Source organism: Cnephaeus nilssonii, assembly GCF_951640355.1.
Source record: "Cnephaeus nilssonii genome assembly, chromosome: 5".
Lineage (NCBI taxonomy): Eukaryota > Metazoa > Chordata > Mammalia > Chiroptera > Vespertilionidae > Cnephaeus > Cnephaeus nilssonii.
The window spans coordinates 85,822,059-85,846,963 of NC_137076.1; the positions used below are offsets into that span (position 1 = coordinate 85,822,059).

General features: G+C 40.9%; 1 protein-coding gene across 1 annotated transcript in view; it reads left to right on the forward strand.

Annotated features, from left to right (window-relative positions):
* Positions 1-12,584: 12,584 nt before the first annotated feature.
* STK32A (serine/threonine kinase 32A) overlaps positions 12,585-24,905 on the forward strand; it is a gene marked incomplete at its 3' end in the record, with an annotated part of 84,374 nt that continues 72,053 nt past the window's right edge. Inside the window, exon 1 of the mRNA XM_079773280.1 lies at positions 12,585-12,688. Within this exon, the coding sequence (XP_079629406.1) occupies positions 12,637-12,688 (52 nt within the window). The 5' untranslated portion in view covers positions 12,585-12,636. The remainder of the gene's footprint in view (positions 12,689-24,905) is intronic.

Sequence of the window (24,905 nt, forward strand, 5' to 3'; positions counted from 1 at the left end):
CATTTCATGTAATATTGTTTTGGTGGTGATGAACTCCTTTAGCTTTTTCTTGTCTGAGAAGCTCTGTATATGTCCTTCAATTCTAAATGATAGCGTTTTGCTGGGTAGAGTAACCTTGGTTTTCATCGCTTTTTAAAAAATATACTTTATTGATTTCGGAGAGGAAGAGAGAAGGAGAGAGAGAGAAATAGAAACTTCAATGATAGCAAGAACCATTGATTGGCTGCCTCCTGCACACCCTATACTGGGGATGGAGCCTACAACTTGGGCATGTGCCCTGACCGGAATCCAACCATGATCTCCTGGTTCATAGGCCCACGCTCAACCACTGAGCCATACTGGCTGGGCGATTCTCACCACTTTTAATATTTCTTGCCTATCCCTTCTGGCCTGCAAAGTTTCTGTTGAGAAATCAGCTGATAGTCTTAGGGAAGCTCCCTTTTCGATAACTAACTGCTTTTCTTTTGCTGTTTTTAAGATCCTCTCTTTGTCTTTGCATTACAACTGCAATACTCCTGTAGTGTATTTCTCAAGTATCAGTGCTAAGGCAAATTTGACAGAACTAACTAGCCCACTATTTTGACGGGAAAGGAGTGAAGGTGAAACTATCCCAACAACTCAAGTATAACATGTAAAGGGAGGGAAAAGCATGTACCAAGTCCCTTCAAATAATCTACAGCATACTCCAGTTCTTCAAGGTAAAGTCCTTTACTGGCGAAATGGAAAATTACAATCAAAGGAGTTCAAAAAATTCTCCAGTAAAGGGTTGTACCCAGAATAATGAGGTACATGTGTCAGGGATTGTGGTTGGTGACCATCAGTCCAGGTTTTTCCCAGACGGTCCTGATGTTATCCCCGAAATTCCCTCATGCAGGCATACAGAGATGGTTGGTCACCTTAAACTTAGGGCACAGGACAAGTCCACAGTCATAGAACAGCAGCACCAGAAGGGACCACAGAAACCACCCCGTCCAACCTCTTTGTTTAACAGATGGAAAGTCGGATCGCAGGCATGGATAATGGCATCTGCTCAGGGTCAGAGCTAACCCCAAGGAGTGTTTCAATGACAAGTGAACTCCACTATTCTCATTCCAGATTTGCGAATGTCACTACAGGAGAAAAAAATCTGCAGTGGTGAAGGGCTAGACTTTGATCCCAGACTTCTTGGGCTTCTATCCTGCATCTGACCTCTTTAAGCTCCAGTACTCTTGACTGAAAATTGATATTTTTAGCATTAAACCAGACAGTGCAAATAAAGTATTGGGCTGAGTGCCTGGCATATAAAAAACACTAAATGGCTTTTATTATTTGGGGGAGTTTTCATCTATTTCTCTTCTATTATTATTATTATTATTATTATTATTATTATTATTGCTACTTACAGCAGGAGAGACACCACCAAGGATAATAAGAACCTTTCTTGGATTGTCACTAAAATCATGTGGACTTTAAGTACACCAAAGGTCAGTGTTTCACATTTGGAAATTTCTTAAAATAAGTTATTGTGAACTGTGTCATGCTGATCTGAACAATTTACAGACACTTTTTGAAAACATGCTTCTTTGACTACGACAGGTACACTCAAATTGCTTTAGTGATTTAGCTTCAAGTTATTCCATCTGGTTCTTCTAAAAGGCTCCTTTCAAAATGCTGGATCTTTATCACCGTTCTATGGGTCCTGAGCCACTTTCTATAGAAGCCAATTTATTAACAATTTCTATAGAAGCACTCACCAAAAGATGGGCATCTTAAAATGAATATATTTGAAAGGACTTCAAATCCAGTAACACAACAACAGGGTTTACAGAAGAGAATTTTGATTCCGAAGTAATGCTTCATGTATTTAGCATTCAGAAAGTTTGGCCTACTTTGGGATACAAGAAAATGAAATGCACATTTTCTCTTTCTTTGATTCTTTTTTTATTGTTCAGTATTGTAATCTGTTAAAATGCCAGCCCATACCCAGGAATGTAGAAAATGATGGATTCAACAGAATTTGAGAAAACCAGGACAGGTGCCTCTGAGGGCTACCAGTATCCTTTCTTGAATGAGCATTAGATGGGGTGTGCTTTGAGAGGAACAAAGGATAGCATTTCACCCTAATTTCATGGACTCTTGAAGATACTGCACAAATTTCCTGGTTTCACTGGTACCCTGGATTGCTTCATATTTTCCCTTTCTAAATTTTTCAATAAAACAGCTCCCCAAATAGAAAAATTTACAACAGGCCTAGGAGAAAATATTTATAACTATAGCATGGATAGGCTAGAATGAGAAACAATTTGGTGCTAAACAGGGTAATTCTTTTAGGAAAAACAACAACAACATTATCCCAGGAACATCACAAGTTTAAGAACAAGACTCCAGCTGTAGGAAGGGGGGTGGGGGAGGGTCAATTGGGGAAAAAGGAGACATATGTAAAACTTTAGACAATAAAAAAATTATTAAAAAAAAGAACAAGACTCCAGGACAAAAAAATACATTAATTCAATGAAACTTAATATTCATCCTAAACATGAAATAAACATATATATTTTAAAATATCTCCTTAGGCAATTAAAATTATAATTTTATCAGATGTATTCTCCATTGTCAGAGCACAAGTTCATGCCATTCCCTTCACTCTGGGTCATATATAAGGTCAACGCATTGCAAAGACATACATATAAAAGAAAAACACTAAGAGAAAGGAAGGAGAGGGGAAATGGTAGATGAGCACTTAATAGTTTGCTATGCTATTCAGGTAAGTATCTTCAGGTAAGTATCAAGTCTACTGCCTGATCCCTGTACATGATCCTGGATATGCTAATCTATCTATCTATATCTATATCTATATCTATATCTATATCTATATCTATATCTATATCTATATCTATATCTGCACACGCAAGTTAAATTGTTTATAGGGGATTAAGATCACGCCTTCCCCATTCGAGCTCTCATAAGAGTGAAGTATAAACTAATGGCATACAGAATAACCCAGGTGTGAGTATGTGATTTCTTTCTTTATAATATGCAGAACATGTTTAAGAAATTAAATTGTGTATTTTGAGCTGTCATTCATAGATCATTTCATCGAATAATATGAGGAGCTGACATCAGATAAGCCAGGTTTAAATCGGGCTTTAAAACAACTTTGTGGGAATGCTTTCTTTTTAAGGTTGTCTTTTAAATCATTATATTCATGATACAGAAGAAGGGATTAAAATCGAATCACACACACACACACACACACACACACACACACACACACACACACCCCCCATAAGAGGAGAAGCCTATAGTATAATGAAAAGGATATTGACTTTGTAGTAAACCAGAGCTGGGAGTTTGGGGAATTTACCTACACCATATGAGTTTCCATTTTCTGTTCTGAAAATGGAAGACAGCACCACATAATTTATGGGTTTATTGTGCAGATTAGATGAAGGGACATGAGTACCCATTGCCTCTGCCACATCCAGGATATTACACTTGCTGTTTTCCCTGTGTATAGTGCCTCCCTCCTCCACACCCTGGCCACACGAAAGCTCCATGGCGCCCTTGAACTCAACCTGCTCTCTTTTGACTACACACCTTTGCACATGCTGTTCCCTTGGCCTGGAACACTCTCTCCCCTTCCCTTTTCACAACCAACTTCTACTCTACCTTCAGGAGGAAGCTTGGATACTATTCTTCTGTGACACTTTTGCTGACACCCCTAGATCAGTCTGTGGACTTCCTGTATGTACTCACTAAACACCCTAACTTCCAGTATCAGGGCTCAGTCACCTTGTGTTGAAATTGCCAGCTAACTTGCCTGAATTTTCAGCAGCTAAAGAGCTCCTTAATATAGTCTCTGTCTCATTCAGTGTCATACCCGTGTCTCCTAGCAATGATCTTTGAGTCAATGCTGTTGAGGTTGCAGTGTGATGGGGATGCTCTCACACTTTTTGTTCAAAAGAGAGACATTTGGAATAATAATAATAATAATAATAATAATAATAATGCGATGATTAGGTACCCCTCTGCACCAGGCATTGCACTAAGTGCTTTCATGCATTATCTCATTTAATTCTCACAACACTCCTTCGTACTAGGTACTACCAGTATCCATACTGTACAGATCAAGAAATAAAGACTCAGAGTCGAAACGATGTGCACAAGACCATGAACTTCAGGTGGTGGGGTCAGGAAACAAACCCGGTCTGCCTGATGCTAACAATATTTTTTCTCAACAATAGTGCTCTAATGTGCAAGTTTTTTTTGAACCAAGATTACTCTCCCCGGAAACCTATCATTTAGAATTGGAGGTCAGCTAAAGAGCTTCACAGCTAAGAAAAAGCAAAAGGAGTTCATCACCACCAAAACCAGTATTATATGAAATGCTGAAGGGTATTCTTTAAGAAGAGGAAGAAGAAAAAGATAAAAAATATGAACAACGAAATGGCAACAAATACAAACCTATCAACAACTGAATATAAAAATCAAAATAAATGAATAGAAATCTAATGAACAGAATAAACTGGTGAATAAAATAGAATCAGAAACATGGAAATGGAACAGACTGATAATTGTCAGAGGGAAGAGGGGTAGGGGGATGGGAAGAGATTAAACAAAGATCTTATATGTATATACTAGTACCTATGGACACAGGCAATAGCACAGCGAAGGTCTGGGGCGGGGTGGGAACTGGGTGGAGGGCAGTCATGGGGAGAAAAAAGAGGGACATCTGTAATAACCTCAATAAAGATTGAAAAAAAAGAAATGAAAAGAATGATGGAAGTGGCAAATATTTAGTTATCTAATTAAGTATTGTCTATGTTCCAAACACTGGTTAAGCACTGGATATATAGAGGTGTCATTCCTGCCCTCCTGAGGTCTGCATTCAATGGTAGAAAACAGCAAAGAAGTGACATAAGCCAATTAATGATAGTTTATGATGAGTGGGAAGATGGGAGATGAGGGAGTGTTAATTGAGAATGGAGGAAGTGTTGGGGAAGTAACTTCAGATAAGGAGTTGAGGGAAGGTCTCTTAGAGCTGGAGAAATGTGAGCTGACAGCTGAGTGATGAAGACTCCAGAACTGGGTCCATCCATAAAGAAGAGACATTCAAATGTCCTGGGGGTGGGGACAAGGCCAGCATGATCTGCAAGGAGCAGAGAGCCAGTGTGGCTAGAGGGGAGTGAGCCCAGAAACATGATTGTCGATGGAGTTGGACACACTGGCCGGGAATAGATGGAAGAAGGCCTTGTCTGCCGGAGTGGAGAGTCACTTAGATCTAAACCCATTGGAACAGTGAACATCTTCAAGCCACGAGTGGGCATGGTTGGATTGGTGTGGCATTTATGTTTATGTTTTAAGACATGATTCTTTTCTAGTTAAGCTTTTATATGTTGCACTGGAAACAATGTTTCCTGGCAAATATTTCTTCCCATATTTATTAGTCCTGGACTTAACATAGAATTATTTACTCTTTGCGAAACAATTTACTTTTCATAATATTTATTTTTTAATTGAATTTATTGTGGTGGACATTGGTTAATAAAATTATATAGGTTTCAGGTATATAATTCTACAATACATCATCTGTATACTGTCCTGTGTGTTCACCACCCCAAGCCAAGTCTCCTTCCATCACCATTTATCCCTCTTTACCCTCTTCTACCTCTCCCTATGCCTCCTTCCTCTGGTAATCACCATATAAACAAAGTGGAGACAGATTCATGGATACAGAGAACAGACTGACAGCTGTCGGGGGGCGGGGGGGTTAGGGGCTTGGTGAGAAGGGTGAAAGGATTAAGAAAAAAAAGAGTCATAGAAACAGGCAACAATATGATTTTTTTTTTTTTAATTTTGGCTATCTGGGCAGGACTTTCTCACTGCTTTACTTTTCACTTCCCTCTCTTTTCCACTGGGGGGCACCAGAGATTGTCATAAGTGTCTAGCCTGGTTAGTCTCCCGAGCAATTTCTCTGTGATGGTCTCCTTAGAGTTCCTCCAAAAGCTATGTTTAAGATAGGGAATACTGACAAGACAGTATGAGCAACAGAATAGATAAAAGATTAAAACACAATCAGCTCTTTGAAACAGGTCTGCCTTTGATAGAGTGCATAAGATAGAGTAATAAGAATCACTATTTCTCCATAAAACTTATGGGATGCCAAGCCTTTACAAGGCTAAATTCACTAGGATTGATTAATAGTTTTTATTTTAAGTGAAAGTGATTGTACAAACAGCAGAAAGATTTATAGAACAAATCTGAAAATTACTAGGGCAGACCCTGGAAATCTGCTAATTAGTGACAACCTTAACCGTTGACAGTTTCTGAGTGTTTACCCTGTGCTGCCTAACACCACGCTACGTGCATTATTATTTACATCATCTCGTTCAGTCCTCCATCAATCACAGCTGGTAGGAATGACCATGGTCCCCTCTACCGAAGCTGGAAAGCTGAGGCTGCTCAGGGCCTCACAGTGACTTGGCCAACATCTCAGAGGTATTCAGTGGTGGACTGGCATTTGCACAAAGACGTCTGACTCCAAAGCCCTTCGTGCTAACCAGGACACTAAAACAAAGGGAATTCCAGAGACTTCCATTCTGGTCTCAGCCCGCTTTCTTGCCATTTCAGTTTTCTCAGTGATAACATGGATATCACTGTTTCCTGAGGGGAGCTGGGAGATAACACAGGTACAGCAGATTTGTAGAGCATCCCCAGTGCCAAAAAGGTAATCAAAATGTTTTATGAGCTGCCAGATGTTACACAAAAACAAAGTATTTTCAGCTAAGTGGCTGATGTTTGCCTTAAAAAGGACACCCCGTCCCCAATATGAATTCCTTAAAAATTATTTTTGTTTTCTGAACCTGGTTGCCCTCTCTTGCAACCTGACCCAAACCCCACATTAAATGTTCATTTCTATCATCTGCTCCTCCCTCAGACAAAAGTTGGCAACATAAGGTAAGTTTCTACTGAGCTCTGCCACGAACTCACTGGTGGCTTTGGGCAAATGCCTCTCTCTGAACCCCAAATGCAAAATGAAAGAGTGGGTTCATTGAAGTTCAAGGTTACTCCTGTTGTGAAGTACTGAGGCGGAATGTTGCCCATGCTGAGGAAAAGGGCCAGGTCATAACATCACAAGAGGATTACTCTGCAATATTTAACGAGTAAAGTGCGGGGCTCTTGACCCTCAGGTGGTCACTGATATTTGGGCGGCAGCAGACACCATTCTAGGAGCTGGTCCTGAGCATGTGGACAAAGCCCGCCTGGCTCCCGCCCCCTGTGCAACTAGACGGAAAAAGACTCCCAACCACAGACGCATCGTGTCCGACACACAGTTTCCAGCATTTGTTCAACTTGCCAATGTTTCAATATAATGGGAGATTTCGCACAGACCGTCCCGTTTCCAGCTACTCTTTTAAAATAGGAAGATTTGGCAACGCTGAGCTGGCAGGGAAATGCTGGAGTTGAATAGAAGCCGTCCCCACCCCACCCTCGCCACTGCCCACCCCACCCTTCAGCCGTCTCAGTAAGCAACCCAGGGCTAGTTCTCCGGTGGCTAAGCTGTGTGACTCGGGATAGAGAGAAACTGGAAGAAGTTACTTCAATTGTGTTGGTTTGTACAAAGGGGATGCGCAGGGTGCTCCATGGGACAGAACAGACACAGGTCCAGGGAGCTGCCCTCACCTCTGAGCCTCTGTCCCTGCCCTCGCCTCCACCCCCCCCGCCCCCCCGCAGAGGACGTGCGTGCCTCAGACGCACGGGGAAAACGGGGGCCAGGAGACCTGGGTCCACAAAAGATCCTCCCCATTAATTGTCAGGCTGCACCGGGCAAGTAGTTTCCTTCTCTGTGCCTCAGTTTCCCCAGCAGCAAACCGAGGAAGTCTGCTAGATCAGAACTGTTTAGAGACCCTTCTTGCCGGGACCTATACAATTTCTCAGTCCTGTCTCGAGCCTCCCCCCCCCCCACTCCGTCCCCCCCCCCCCCCCCCAGGAAGTCTGAAAGGGAAGCTTGCCTTTCTTCATCTCGGATCTGCAGGCTCCTACCTGCCACCCCCTGTATCCACCCAACCGCTGGGGCATCGCCCAGGTATCTTGGAGGGGAAGGGGGTCACTTCAGGGGAACTGGGCCTCGGTCCGGGAAGTTGGGGCGCGCTCTGCATCCCGGCAGCTGGGGACGTCGCCAGGGCGCCATGGGCTCCCCGCCGCCAGCTCCCAGCCCCGCCCGCAGGGACCCCAGGCGACTGCTCTCCGTTTCTGGGTGGGGCTCTGGTACGGGGCGTCCACTGGCTAGCTGCTCCCTGCTCCCCTCCGCACCCCACTCTCCAACCCGCCCCCTGGGCCAGCCCGGAGCCACCCTCCCCGGGGAACTGCGCACTGGGCAGCACTCGGACCCCTCGGCAGCCAGCAGGTGCCGCGCTCCCGCCCAGCCCAGCCCAGCCCAGCCCTCGCGGCAGCCCCGGCGGGCGCCCTGCTCTCTGCACGTTTCTGGGAGTTCCCCTGTTACCCCTGCTCCCCGGGCGGAAGCACCAGTCCGGGCTTCTTGGGAGGCGAGGAGGGAGAAGCCAGATCTAGGTGAGTGGTGACCTCGATTTTCCTTTTCTTTTTACTGAACTTGCATACTAAGGGCGCTGGTGGGAAGCTAGGAAGTTAAAAGGGAAGAGAGAAGACAAAGGCAGGCGGTCCAGACAACCCACCACCACCAGATAGGGCTGGGACCAATCCTAGCTCCCCGGCTATTCTGTACCCCACCTGGTCCCCCAGCCTCCCACTGACTCGGGTCCAGGCACACACAGACTTTAGCGAGTATTTGTTGGGTGGAGACAAGTGCTGGAAAGTATTTCTGCTTGTTTCTCTCACTCAGCTTCCAAACAAGCAGAAACTGCCTTTGATGGTTGGCTTCATCTCCACAAGGATTCCTCCCCCCAGAGCAGAAGGATTTGAACACAGACAATTAAAAATGTGGTGTGCTCACGCCATGGCCTGCTATGCAGCACGTAACAAGCAGCAGTCAGGGCTGTGGGGATCAGCATGCCTAGATGGCAGAGGTATAAAAGTAAATGAGCATCAGATGCAAAAATATACCTACTTTAGGATGTCATTTAGGTGACTTACTTTAAAACACACGTCACATTGTAAAATCGTAGAAAGTGGACTGTAAAATGTGTCCCAGATTCATGATTGTGGCTGTCTGGGCAGTATGAATGGGGACTGAATTTGGCATGAGGATGAAGGTAGAGATAATGTTTTACCTAGAATTCTGAATACATACAAATGACGAAGCAAAGATGATGAAATAGAAACAATATAACGGAGGGCAACGTTAACTTGAGTGGTTTTTTTAAAATGACACTTTCTTTCTTCCCTCTGGTTCCACATAATTCCCAGTTTAAGAAGTTCTGTTTTTCAAATGCAAAACACAATACGTTCTGCCTATGCGATGCCTTTGCAATGAGGCGTACAGTTTTGTCAGGCGTTGCAACTTTCTTGCATTACAACTTAGGTTCTTCAATTCCTGAAGATGACACCTCTGCACCTAGGGAGCCCTTACAAAAGCTCACCTATTGACAGCCCCCCCCAATATAGGCCCTAGGTCAAATGTTGGCATCAGAGAAGGAGTCTGCAGTTAATAGTCTGATGATAGGTCAAGGTAGAAGCTGCAAGTTTTCTGTGTTCTTATAAACCACATTGTTCTCTCTCTTGTATCTCCTATGTGGAGGAGGTTCATTTCCATGGGTGGTGACTGCCCTCTTGACATCTTGAAATGAAACTTATCTGACACTGCAGACTTAGTACCAGGAGGTGAGGAGGGTGTTAGGTTTGCAGAAGGGAGTCCTATAGCTCTTCTGGGCCCTACTTCAGCAGAATGGGGGGGAAAATGCGTCCCTATTTTCCTAGCAGAGAAAGGTTGATTTCTTTCTGGATGTGAGGGAAAGTTGCCTAATTTGATTATCCACATGGGGCGAAGAAGAGAAAGACAATTCTAAATTGGATTGGGTATGTGAAGTGCAATGGAGAAGCCACCACCTAATCATGCCATCCGCCTTTCCCTTCCCTGTTTACGTAGTTTCTTCCTGCTAAAAATCACTGCATCTTTGGTGAACAAAATTGTCTGCACATCAAAATGAACTTCTGAAATGTGGCAAGTTGCAGTAATATTCCTCTCTCCTTTGCTTTCTGATTTGACAACTTGCAAGGTCAATGCTTGGTTGCAAAAGATAGGCTACTTGAGAGAGGCCCGGGGTGTGAAGAAAGTATGTAAGAATGACAGGGGGGGGTTGTGGTGGGAAAACTTGAGGCTTCACATAAAAATATAAAAAGAGAGTGTAGCCGCCCCCCCCCAACCCCCGCTGTGTTAATAATCGAAATTCCTTAAAATCAATGTTCTCTTTAGGATTAATCTTCTCAAATGTCATCTATGTTTCAGCCCTGACACTAGTCCCCACTTATTCTGGACTCAAAATGCAGTAATAGAATGCACAGGGAACCCCCATCGCTTCTTCCTAGCTCACAAGGAAACACTAAGGCTTCTTCCTACTCCCTTTTCCAAGGGAATTAAAAGCCCGTTGTGTTTTCAGCCTGGAGAGACAGTTTAGTTCTTTCTATCTTCCTGAGCTCAATATCCCCCGGGCTTCCTCCAGCCACCTGTTACCACCTGCCCCTCCAGCCCCTCTCCCATGCCATTGAATGGGTTGCTTCCTAATTGCTGACTCTTTCTTTGCTCTTTGTTTACAGATTCTTTTTAAAGTTCAGAAGGCACTTTGCCAGCAGTTGGCTTTTAGTATGAAAAGTAGAATTTCTTTTATGAGTCTGCCTCCCAAATGAGGGCTTTGCTTACATTTTCCTAACAGGAAAATAAGCCTTTCTTCTAGGCTTGTTTAGGGGCTTCTCGAGTTCTTTTTCAATAATGTCCTTAGGGCAGGTTCCCTTGGGACACCTTCCTCAATGATGTCTCTAATTTGTATCTCCTTCATCTCAGAAAACCTCCAAGAGGAAATCAGTCCGCAGTAGTCAAATTAAATGAATGCATAAATATGTGGAACAACACACCCATGATTCTCTCTCTCTCTTTCCCTTTCCCTCTCTAAAAATCAATTTAAAAGATCATAGATGGAAAGGAAATACTGCTACGATTAAAACTATCTGTAGCTAACAATTGTTCTTTCCATGGGCCATTTGTGTCCCAGGCTTGTGAGTAGCTCAGGCCATATAGCTGAAAATGAATATTTAAATAATTTGTATAAAATCACTAGCGTCCCCCATTTATGGTGGCTCTGAAGGGCTAGCTCCTGGACCCATGTTTCCACGTGGCAGCACTCTCTTAGATTTGAGGGCAGTAACCTCTTTTCGGTGGAGCCTGGACTCTCCAGGTTGCCAGTGTTCCCACCAGTCACTGTGTCCTCTGCCTGGTCTGGTTAGCTCCTTTGCGTTTCTGCCTGGCTCTGGTAGGCATCTGAGCCTGTGATTCCTGAGGAAGGCGCTGTCCTTTCCCCCATTTTACAGGTGAGGTGTGACGTCACCGGCCCAGAGCCATTCTCAGTGTCAGTTTTAGAACCTGAACTCTGGATGCTGCCTCTTTTTACCAATTTCAGGGAAAGTAAAATTCTTTCTTTCCTCACCTGAGGATATGTTTATTGATTTGAGAGAGAGAGAGGAAGACACAGAGAGAAACATCTATATGAGATAAAAACATCCATCGGTTGCTTTCTGTACACACCCCGACCGGGGATGGAACCCGCAACCTAGGTACATTGCCCTAATCAGGAATCGAGCCCATGAACTTGGTGTACAGGACAGTGCTCCAACCGAGTCACCTGGTCAGGGCAGGAAAATGAAATTCTTTGCGATTGGGTTTAGTAATGAAACAAAGAAAGCCATAAGTGTATATGTTTTCCAGGGCTTTTTAGCTCTCACATACATTACTTAATTTGAGCTTTAGAATAGCTAATAATTACTGAGCACTTATGCAGTGAAAACACTTTACATATTATCTCATTAAACATTTAATCTCCCTTGGCAGTAAGGACCATGATCAAGTTCAGGGAAGGGAAAAAAGAAACATGTTTAGCAAAATTTAGCAACCTCCTGGTGTGGTAAAGCCCAAACTCAGCCCTTGTTCCTTTTATATTGTAGTACCTCCCAGGGTCAGAGAAAAGAGAGAGGGAATGTATTATTTACAATTAAAAAAGAAATTAAAGTTGTTGATCACACATCAAAAAAATGTTTAAATCAACATATTTTCTCAAACATATGGAGAGTCATAATAAAATACTATTTTTATTTTATAGTTGTTAAAGTACTGCTGACCTCATTTTAAACTTGTCTTCATACTTCAAACGTATTTCGCTTTGCTCCTTCTTTGTAAGTCTAGGTCCACTACTAATGAGGCTGTGAAGTGGCTTCTCCCAGATGCTTAATGTTCTCTGTTATTGCTGAAATTATTTTCAAGTACAAAAAATTTCACCAGAGTGGTACAAATGAACATTTTGGCCACCGTCTGCACTCAGGGTACTAGAATGTGCCATTTGTACGGTATTACAAGGCCATCATTTCTTGTTCTCTCCTTGATATCTAGCTAAGGCATCCAGACCCCATTTGAGCGAGGATGAATGTTTCTGCCGGAATTATGTAACTGGAGGATCCAGGTCTGAGCAGACAACCATGGGAGCCAATACGTCAAGCAAACCCCCAGTTTTTGATGAAAATGAGGACGGTAAGCAATGTGTGCTACTTGTGCATCATGGGTAGAATCTTGCACAATTCAAAATAAGCGCTTAGTTTCTTAGGTATATTTTAATGTACTGCAAGGGTAAGCCCAAGAACCTTGTATGCTCACAGTTAGATTTTACCGCCCACTTTCCATGGGACTTCAGGCAGCTGTCTTAATCGTGACTGTACCAATGCCCTATGTCCAAAGGGGGCTGTTGGGCACTTGGTCAGTAGAAGACCTTGAAGTGAAATGATTTGTTTGTTCTCTGTGCTGTTCCTTTGACAGTTGAAGTTACTACTACCCACTGCTAGTTATTATAGAACATTTCTTATATTATCAAATTACATGTGAACAATAATGCATACTCAGAGTATAGAATGAAGTCATTAAGTAGGTGTTCTCTGAGCCTCTAACTGCCAAAATCCAGGGTCCTAGACAAATTCCACAAGGCTAGGTCACAGGAAAAAGAATCGCTGGAAAACTTTCAAGGCCAGACTCAGCAAGAAAAGAAGTAAAAGCATGGAACCTGATTCTCCCATCATCCCACCATGAGGGGTGCCGAAACCAGGCTTGGGCCTGGTAATTCTTCCTTCCCTTAGTGGGAGTCAGAGCAGCCTCTCAGTGCATGCAGGGTAGCGCTGTTTATGTGTTGTCTGGGAAAAATAAGTCCCCAGCTCGTAAGTTGTCCGGGCTTCCCAGAGGGAGCCCCCAGAGTCATTTCCAGGGAGTTCTGCTAATGGACCTTAAAGGAAAAGAACAATGAACTGAAATTCAGGAGATCTGAGCACCAGGCCTATTACAAGCTACCTGTGAGGCTCGAGAATTATTCCCTTTTCAATTTCCTCATCAATTAAGTGAAAGATAGGCTGATCTTGAAGGTCTTTTTTAAGGTCTTTTTTAACTCAAAAAGTTTACCATTTTGAGATCTTCAAACCAATTTGAAAACATGATGATGCAGTGTCACAATCAAAAAGGAAAGTTGTGTTAAAATGGACATTTGATTGCTAGAACGGAAACTGAATGCCAGTGGCTTAGACAAGACGGACATATTTTCTTTATTATGTAACAATCTAGGCATAAGTAATGGGTGATATGCGGCTCTAGAAGGTTAAGAATGGTGACTCTGAAAAGCTGATTTCTCTTTCCACACCTAGAGTCTTACTCTCCCCCTGGTGCCTCTGGATGGCTCACCACCACCTCCAAATGCCAGCAATGGAAGGGGGAGAGGGGGCTGTGCCCACTGTTTTGAAGCACATGATCTGGCTTAGCTGGTCACTTTCATTCACATGCACATATCTAGTTACAAGGGACATGGAAATTTATTTATCTTGTATGGCCATGAACCTTCTCAAAATAAGGTGTTCTGTTTAGTTCCCCAGGAAGAATTAGCAGTTTGCCATGGTTGTAGGGCATACCATAAGCCTGCTACTATCTTAGTTTTTGAGACTTTGGATTGACCCTCTTAAAAACAAAATATCTGACTGATCAGTTTTCTTTGATCCCAGCTATTCACTATTAATTTAGAGGCACAAAATATTGTATAGGAACCCTGAAATTATAGAGTTAGAAATGGTCTTAAGACATTTTTTTCCACTCTTAATTTCTATTGCCTTGCTTTGCTTTATCAGGTGGTAAAGGCAAAGATCTAGAGACCAGTGATGGTACTTGATTTTTCCATCTCTAAAATGGGAAGACAAGTTAGCTTGGATTTTATTCATTTGGTTCACTATCCTCCCTATGGATTCAGAGCTAATGTTGTTCATGGGGCTGGTCCTCAGAGAACCAAGTAGGAAAGAGAGGCGAGCTTCATACTTGTAAGTTGCTAAGGATATGTGTCATATCAAGGTATTAGAATAGCATTAGAAAGAGCAAACACAGAAATGACTAAATACTCTTTAACTCAGCTAGCCCTTCTTCTCATGGGGTGCCCAAGAAAGTTACAGAGCCAAGGAAGTGTGGCCAATGGGAAATGAGGCACCACTTCATAAACTCTGCAAAAAACTCTGGAAGAGTTAGGCTTAGGGTAGAGTCAGGTTTAAGGAGCAAGCAATTCTTTCTCAAAACCCTCTAGGTTGTCATTTTTTGTTGTCCAACCTCCCCAGCCAATGAGATGATCCCACTGTAGCACCCATAAAGAGAAGAGCTGAGCAGAGCAGACATCTGTGCTTCCCAGGGGACAAGGCTCTGAGCCCACTTATATACATGGCTGCAAGGCAGAACCGGAAGGGCAACTCCACCTACTATGAGCCTGTCACTCGGTTAGGATGAGGAATAGAATAGAAAACAAGATGGCCATGCCCTGCCCTTGTGGAACTCATGTTCTACTGGTGGAAGGCAAACAATAGACAGGTAAAAAAAATCCAGATAACTTCAGAGAATGGTAAAGTGACTCCAAGGAAATAAGTCAGAGTGATCTTATGAAGAGTGACAGGGTGATGGTGGAGACCATGATAGATAGAGTATGGTCGGGTGTGGCCTCTCTGAGAAGGTGACATTTGAGTTGGAAAAGGTGAAAAGGAACCACTCATGCAATGGCACAAGAAGAATAGTTCAAGCACAGGAAAAAAGCAAATCCAAAGTCCAATCAATGAAAAAGTTGGGATTGAATAGTTGGCCATCTGATGACCATGAGTTTGCATATATAAAACTAATTTTTAAATCAGTACATCTTATAGAGTTGATTTGGCTCCTTTTATAGCTCTGGATTGAGCACAAGGTAAATTTTATTTGATTACTTTGAAGCTTCTGACCAAGAAAAACAATAAATAAAAAAGTACTAATCAATTAACATTAATGCTTATATTATTTTGATGTCCATTTTTTTAATGTAAATAATCAAATTGGGCCAGAATCTAGAGCACCAAATGAGCCAATTTAATTATTTTAAAAATATTGCTGAAGAGAATACTAATATGTGATGATGAAAAATTATGTAATATTTCCTTCAAAGTGTTTACTATTCCCAACATTGGTTTGAAGAAAATTCAAACCGATTTTCCCTGGTAATATTTCAAGATTTCTTTCTCATGGAAAATGTTTTGGTTCACATGGAAGGTAATTAAGGAATAAGATAAGATGTTATTGGATGTCCCTTGAGATAAGCTGTTCTTGCTAGAATTCATCCAGACACTTTGTATTTCGTGTTGTTCCATCTGATAGTGATACTGAAAGAATTTTTCTCTTTGCTACTTATGTAGATCTTTATTTAATGAAAATAAAGTGTAAGCTTTACAGTACTGTTGGACATAATAAGGTTTGCTTATTTGGTTAATGTTAAGTCAACTTTTACAAAGTAGATCTCAAATTATACTATTGTTTTGTTCTGTGGCTCTTACTTTTCTATTTTAGCACAAACCTAAGTCCTAATTACTTTTTTTATTATGATAAAATATATATCACACAATGTACCATCTTAACCATTTTTAAGTGCACAGTTGAGTGGCATTGAGTATATTCCCATTTGGGGGCAACCATCACCACCATCTAGAACTTTTTCACCTTTCCAAACTAAAACTGTCCCCACTAAACAATAACACCCCATTCCCTCTTTTCCCCAAACCCTGGCAACCACCATTCAACTTTCTGTCCCTATGAATTTGACTATTCTAGGTCCCTCATAATATTTGTCTGGCTTATTTCACTTATCCAATGTTTTCAAGGTTTATTCATGTTGTACCATGTATCAGAATTTAATTCCTTTTTAAGGCTGAATAATATTCCATTGTGTGTATATACAACATTTTGTTTATTCTTTCATCCATTCGTGGACATTTGATGGTTCCCATCTTTTGACTACTGTGAATTTGACTGCTATGAACATTGGTGAACAAATACTTGTTTGAGTCCCTATTCTCAATTATTTTAGTTATATGTACTTAGAAGTGGAATTTTTAGATCCTATGGTAATTCTTTAATTTTTTGAGGAACTACCTGACAGTGTTCCACCTAATTATGTTTAGTGTTTTAGTAATGGGAAACCACCTGGCATAATGGGCTAAAAGCATGGGCTTTGATATTGGACAGATATGCACAGGTTCAAATCTCAGCTGTGCCACAGACTAGCAATGTGGAAAATAAAGGGGACATAGCTTGATCAAGCATCATGAAACATTGAAGTCAATTTGACTCATTATAAGTGTTCTAGAGAGACTTGCAATATCATGAAAAAGTCCCCAGCCTAAACAATTACTAGTGAATTTATTTGGAAAAAACAAACAACAACTTATATACGTAAGCAATGGGTATACTTCATTGGGTCATTGTGAGAATTAAATAAAATAATGCAAGTAAAACACTTAGCAAGCTGTCTTACATAAAGTGGTCATCCAATTAATGCCAATGATAGTATTATTTATTAGCATCAGAGTCTCTTAGCATGAACTCTTTAAACTACTTCAACTTTGGAAAGAAACAAAATTGATTCACTGCAACTCTGTTGATGCCATAGTCAATATGACCTATTCACAGTTCTATCAATGGAATTGGATCAATGGAAGGGCAGAAAACCTATATAAAAGCCCTCTAAATAGAGGCCAAGTTATTGACTGTGCAAAACAGTCTCATCTGGTTTCCCTTTATACCCCCGAGTTCATTGTGATTTAATTTAAGGCAAAATTGAGAACTCATTGAGTTGCAAATCAATTAACTTTTTCTTTTCTTTATATATATATGTGTGTGTGTGTGTGTGTGTGTGTGTGTGTATATATATATATATATATATATATAATTTCAGAGAGGAAGGAAGAGGGAGAGAGAGACAGAAACATCAATGATGAGAGAGAACCTTAGATCCGCTGCCTCCTTCATGCCCCTCACTGGAGATTGTGCCGCAACCCAGGCATGTGCCCTTGACCAGAATCCAACTCAGGACCCTTCAGTCCTCAGGCCAATGCTCTATCCACTGAGCAAAACTGGCTAGGCCTCAATAAACTTCTTCTGACTTCAACCTAAAGCTGCCTATTTAAGTAATCCATTGGATCAACAGACACAGTGACAATTGCATTCCCTCCCCATCCCCCATACCCAACTACCATCTGGATACTCTGAGAAATGAATGAATGAATGATACAGAGAGACATTTTAAGTTTTCTGAAAGAAAAGGAGTGCAAGTGATACTTGTTATTAATGTTTATAATTCTTTTCCTTTAATCTGTTTTATTTCCTCTTTCTGAATGCAGTGGTTTTGTTTGTTCTGTGTAGTTTGAGCTTCTTCTTCTCCTCCTCCTCCTCCTCCTCCACCTCCTCCTCCTCCTCCTCCTCCTCTTCCTCCTCCTCCTCCTCCTCTTCCTCCTCCTCCTCCTCCTCCTCCTTCTTCTGGCTTGTTTTATTATTTTTTAAACCAACATTTAACAAGTCCAATAATTGAGGTCTTTGTGCTAATTTAGAATTATTTAATAACAGGAGAAAGTAGACCTGTTGATAATTCAGGATCTAGGTAACAGAAGAGGGTCTTGCAATCATTATAAGCTGCATGTGTTTCCAACTATATACAAAAAATATAGAGGTGAGTGGGTTTGGTTCAACCAAGAGACAACTTTCTTCTGGAGCGCTGTAGCTAAGAAAAGTTGGCCTTAGGTTAAAAAGCTGCTACAAAGAGTTCATCCATGTCCTGAGTTTGCAGAGAGAACTCAATTACTGCATTATTCTTTGGACTTGCTGAAAACTCAATGTTCTTCTTTCATTTGGCAACACTGGTCTCCTAGGATATGTGACTGTTTCCAGTTTTCCTCCATCTTCAGTGACAGAGGCAATGGGACCTTCAAAATGTTGGGCCAATAAAATTGGTCACAGATTTGCAATCCAAAAGAAACAGGAGGTTACTGAATTGATTCCAGCAAGGAAGGACTTTGAGAACCTCCTTTGTTAGTTTAATGTCTATGCATTGCATATTTGTACCCACTTTCCCCTCTCAAACTTGAGCAATGCTGTCTTATGTTATTCACTATCTTGCATTAAAATGGTTAAGAAAGTAAAAGCAAAACGTGTCTAGCAAAAATTAGCTTCATAAAAAATTAAGTCATCTTGAAACGTCTAACCTTTAGGTATGACGTTTGTCATAAATAACTTCAGATCCAACAATTTATTACAACACTTTGTGAGGGCTTTATTTGCCCCAGCCCTAGGGATTGCAAGATTCAGAGAGACAAAGTAAGAAACAACCCACGAGACTGAGCTAGTACTTCTGAACTGCACGTTCCCTGAGCAGTGAGTTATGAGCACGTGTGTAGGAGAATCTACTCAAGTATATTAAGAATTTACATCCTGCCTTTGGAGATTCACAGTGCTCCTGAACATATTAAAGGCTCTGAAATGTTCTACAGTATTAAAATCTCAGATTTCTGATGTTTTCCAAACTTATTTCAAAATGAAACCATTTTTTATGGAAAACATTTTAATACCTGGTGTCATATAATATTCTGTGGATCTCAATTTGGGAAAATACTCTAGATTAAGAAACTAAATCTGTAAGCCAGTTTCAACTTCAGACAATGTGATTGGTACTCCAAGTCTACTGTCTTTTATTGTTTTTTTAATCCCTACCTGAGGGTATATTTTTCCATTGATTTTTAGAAAGAGTGAAAGGGAGTGACATGTGACCTGTCCAGGGCGGGGATCGAACCTGCAACTGAGGTACATGCCCTTGACAGGTACATGCCCATGCCCCAAACCCTTAGATCTGCTCTAACCACTGAGTAAAACTGGCCAGGGCTGCCTTTTTTGTTTTTAATCCTCATCTGAGAATATGTTTGTTTTGTCTGTTTATTGATTTGAGAGAGAGAGAAAGAAAGAGGGAGAGAGAAAGAAAAAGAGAAACAGATGTGAGAGAGAAACATCCTTTGGTTGCCTCCTCTACAGCCCCAACCGAGGATCAATCCCACAACCTAGATATGTGCCCTGATCTGGAATGGAACCTGCCACCTGAGTGTACAGGACATGCTCCAACTATATGAGTCACTGGCTAGGGCCAAGCCTACTGATTTAAATGAGATTGGGGGCCCTAACCGTTTGGCTCAGTGGATAGAGGGTTGGCCTGCGGACTCAAGGGTCCCAGGTTCAATTCTGATCAAGGGCATGTACCTTGGTTATGGGCACATCCCCAGTAAGGGGTGTGCAGGAGGCAGCTGATCGATGTTTCTAACTCTCTATTCCTCTCCCTACCCCTCTGTAAAAAATCAATAAAATATATTTTAAAAAATAAAATAAAATAAATGAGAATGGGGATGAAGGCCTTCAGGAGATCCAACTTCTCTTGTATGGCCTTTCCCTGGCAAACTTAATTACAGTAACTCCTGTTCACCATCATTTCTGCAATTCAAGTCTTATGAAATATAAATACACAGTGATTTCAACTATGCCTTGCTATGTGACAACCAATGGCAATTTCACTTGGAAACACACACAGAAAGCCAGTCATGCAATAATATTCTTGTCAAACTAGGACACTGAGCCAGTTTACGTGGTAAAAAAAAAAATGCACAACTGATGGTTATAGATTTTTGAAAATTAAATAGTGTCACAGGCTATATTTTTTCCTCCTGAATGATTTCTTCTTTCATTTCTGGAGGCATTTTTTAGTAAAATAAGTAATATTAACCTTGTTTTATACTTGAGTAGCCTATATTTTTTGTTGTTTCTGAGAATGATTTAAAGTGGGGTTGGAACACTTTTTCTATACTGGCACAAATAGTAAATATTTTATGCCTAGCAGTTCATACAATTTCTGTCACAACTAGTCAACTCTGCCATTGTAACCTGAAAGCAGTCAGATAATGAAGAAACAGAGAGATGAATGTGGCTATGTGCCAATATCATTTTATTTGTAGACACTGAAATTGGAATTTCACATCATTTTCACTTGTCACAAAATATTCTTTTTATTTCTCTCCAAGCATTTAAAATATATAAAAGCCATTCTTCGCTTATGAGCCCCATGTAAAAGTAGATGGAGGTTGGACTTGGCCTATGGGCTGTATTGTGCTGACTCCTGCTGTAAGCATCCTGCTGACATTTATATCCATGGGTTGGGGCTGTCTCGTACCCATCCCATTCATAACCCTCTAGCCTTAACTCAGAGACTAGGCAAGGAGACTGACTCTGCTGTAGATTCTTAACAAATTCACTCTTTTCTCTTTTTTTGGTATTCAAATCTTTTTCTAATCTGATCTTCTTTAAAATTTTTCAAGCGACATTCAACACCATTCTACATCAGTTTCAGGTGTGCAGCATAGTGGCCAGACATCTATACAATCTAGGAAGTGATTCTCCAACCCCACCCCGAGCATTCCAGCACCCACCCCGCGCCATACACAGCTATGACAATACTACAAATTCACTCCTCACTGACCATCATTTGGTTGATCATTGTGAGCCAGTGGAAATACTTGGACCAATAAATCTAATGTATTAGAGGACAAAATATATTATTTGATAGCCCTACAGACTGGGTTTGATTAAGCGGGTACAACCTGTAATTCATTTGCAATATAACTAGGTAGAATTCATTTCCTACTAGGAGCATGGATTCAACTGAGGGGCATCACCAATTGGGGGTGTTGATCCCCGCACCCTGCCCTACTGTTCTACTTTGCAACTTGTTCTAAAGAAATAGCCAGTGTATTTCTGACTTCTGGGCAAATTCACGAATTGGGGTCCAGGCAGCAGGAAGAGAAGTTGTTGGTGCCCATTGCTTGGTCTTGGCACCGGTAATGGGTGTCAATAAACCCCAGACTCCCTGGGGCACCGTGTTTCATAAAAGGGAAGCGCTGGCTATGCAAACTGATGCCACCAACTGGCTCTGGAAGCTGCTTTTCTGGAGAAATTCCAAATATATTCTTAAAAGACCTGCCAAGCCCACATGCATTACGGGCAACCATTTGCTGCCAACCACTGGGATAATAAAGGGCTTGTGAGCCAGCTAAATAATTTTTCACCAGTAGATCATAAGTGATATAGCTGACCTCCAACCTTAACTAGTACCATAGTATCACAGAGGTTAAATCAATGGTACCCTCAGTAGACAAATACCAAACAATGGCTATTTCACTTAGTCTGTGGTGAAAAGAGAAAAAGGCAGACAATGTACCAGGTAATAAGCTTCTCATAAAGCTAAAGATTATGTCCTTTCTTGGTATGAGTGTTTCATATTTAAGGATTATGGAAATAAAATTGTTTTTCATAGTGAGAACGTAGACATGTGATTTGTTTCTCTGATTCCCAGTTTTCTCATCTGTAACAAGGGGGCTCATAATAGTATCTGTCTCAAATATTTTTTGTGGGAATAAAAGAGATTATCCATGAAAAAAAGTTTGGCATACACTTGGCACATAGGAATTGCTCAATAAACGTTAGCTGTTATTACTACCATTATCATAATTATAGATTTTAATGTCCTTACATGGCAAATAAAAAAAATAAAAGCTATCCAATGTTGGTTTTCCTTTTCTCTCCCTGTTTTATTTTTTGGGGGAGTGGGATTTTCTGATTGGTGAAATTTAGGTCAATAATTATAATTTTCAATACGTGCTATGTAGATCACTTAAATAGCTGAAATTGGGGAGGGCGGGACCCAAAGGTGACCTGTTTTAATGAGGACAGTCATTCATTTATGTGAATGATGCTTGGGCCAATCGAATAGCAATGTGGATGGAGAGTTTATTCAACATTTATTTTTAATATACAATAATTGGAAGTTACTAATGGTTTGATTATGGGGTAAGAGGAAAAAAACAAAATCAGGAGTGAATCAGATTTTTGCTTGAGTAGTCAGGTAGATGGATGGCTGTGATATTTTCTGAGATGGAGAAAAGAGGGTGCTGAAGGGCTGGGACATGTTTGGGTTTAGTCAAGAGTCCTAGTTTGGATGCATAAAATGATTGTGCAGCATCTAAATGGTGATGTCAAGTCAGAATCTGGAGTTGAATGGCCAGAGATGACAGGAAGAGTATGATATTAAGGCATGGGGATTGGTGAGTCTTCCTTGGGAGAGAATGTGGAAACAAAAGAGGAGAGGAACCCTAGTATTTAGAAGTCAAGCAGAGGAGAGCAATTCATCTAAGGAAATTGAGAAGGAACAGCCAGTGAGGAAGGAAGAACATCTGTCCTGAAATTTAAAAGTGAGGGGTGTTTTAAGAATGAGGGAGCAGTCCCTTACATTGAATGCTCCTGTGTGGTTGCATAAGGTGAGACCTATCTATGGGTTTAGGCAACCTACAGGATGTTGGTAACATTGACAAAAACAGCTCAGGGGGGTTGTGAAAGCATGAGCCAGATGTTGGGGATTTAGGAATGTTTGGGAGCTGAGGACATAGACACAGCAGATGTAGTCAACTCTTTCAAAACATTTAATCTAAAGAGAAGCAGAGAAATGAGCCAATAGCTAAAGCTGAAAATGATGTTAAGGGAGGAATTTTTCTATTAAAGAGCAGATACTAGAGAAAGTGGAATTAATCAATATAAAGGAAAGAAACTAATAATTCATGTAGCCAGGAACCAGGACTGGCTTCCTCCCTGTAGGGCCAATGTAGTCAGGCAGGACAGTGCGTTCAGAAGGGCCTTACATTTTGCTTTATGACCTGCAGGTACTGTCTCTAAATTCTTACCAATTTTATCTTTGAATTAGTTTGTGAGGTCTGATGGGACAATGGCTCATGGCCCAGAGGCTGGAGCCGGGCTCACACACTGCTGCCTCTCCAGGAAGGGGTCTAAGTTGGTTGTTCCTGCTGCCACCCTGGCCCATCCCACCCTCTGTCTATGGCATGAGCCTGGGTGTCAATGGAGGGATGGTTGGGGATGAGCACCCCCATGACATCCTCAGATGGTCACCCACCAGGCTGGAGTTTGTCTGTTGGGTGGCCAGATAGAGACTATCTTTTGAATTAGGAAAAAAGATATAGAAAAATAAGCTCATGTATAAACAAGACAATTATTGACTCCAGGGAAACTAAAACATTGTGCAAGAAGAGGAATCTAATCATGCTGAGCGACTTAGCTGCACATACCATTTCCATACTCATAATAATTAGAATATTGATCTAATTGAAACTATTATATCAGATACCGATATTTTGGAAAGATAGGAGCATGTTGGGATAAGCCCAAACGACCAGGAAAGTGAGCTAAATCCTTGCCTGCTATCATGGAAATTCAATAAGTAATAACTAAAGCTGAAAAGAAACAACAGTAAAATTATATTATTTAGAAGATATGGTGGAAACTACCGAATTTATTACCAAAAGAAGTAAAGGTGTTCATTTCTTGGAGAGATTGGAAAGCGAGACAAATGATTCATAGAACTAATATCAGTGTTTTATAATAGACTTTTAAAAACTATTTGATTCCAAGCTGTATATAAACATTGATAGATATATAGAACTTTGGTAAAAATAAGAACATTAAAAAGACAGAAAATTTAATCAAAATATTAACTATTGTTATCTTTCAATAATTTTGTTTTTCTTCTTATTTTTCTGTATTTTTTGTCTACCAAAAGTATATTAGTTTTATATAAAAATAATCTTCATTGAGAACAAGAAATTGAAGCTAAGAAAGGTCAGGTAAAGTTCTAATTTTATTTATCTTGTAAACAGCAGAGCTAGGATTCTAATGCAATTCTCTCTGACCCAAATAATATTTATCTTTCATCAAAGCTTTCAATCTCCATCAAAAACCAAGAAGCAAAATGTTCATGGCGCAATATTCTTTCCCATCTCTGAAGGTCCAGAGAGCCTCTTTCTATACCAAATAGTAATAGTCTGTGGCTGTTATTTGTCTGCTTTATTTGCCCATGTACCTATTTACTTATACTTATCTAATTCTCTACTTCCAGAAAAAGGAAAGATTGATTCCAAAGATACATACACTACACACTATAGCAAAATAAAATAAGTTAAAATGAGGTATGGTGTATTTGATTAGCTAGTTCTCACAAATACTGCTGAATGAGTCACACTCAGTTTTCTGAGGATGTGACTTAGTCCCAAGCTCCTTTTGTTTTCTTTTTTTAAAAATATATTTTATTGATTTTTTACAGAGAGGAAGGAAGAGGGATAGAGAGTTAAAAACATCGATGAGAGAGAAACATCGATCAGCTGCCTCCTGTACACCCCCTACTGGGGATGTGCCCGCAACCAAGGTACATGCCCTTGATCAAAATCGAACCTGGGACCCTTGAGTCCGCAGGCCAACCCTCTATCCACTGAGCCAAACTGGTTAGGGCTCCTTT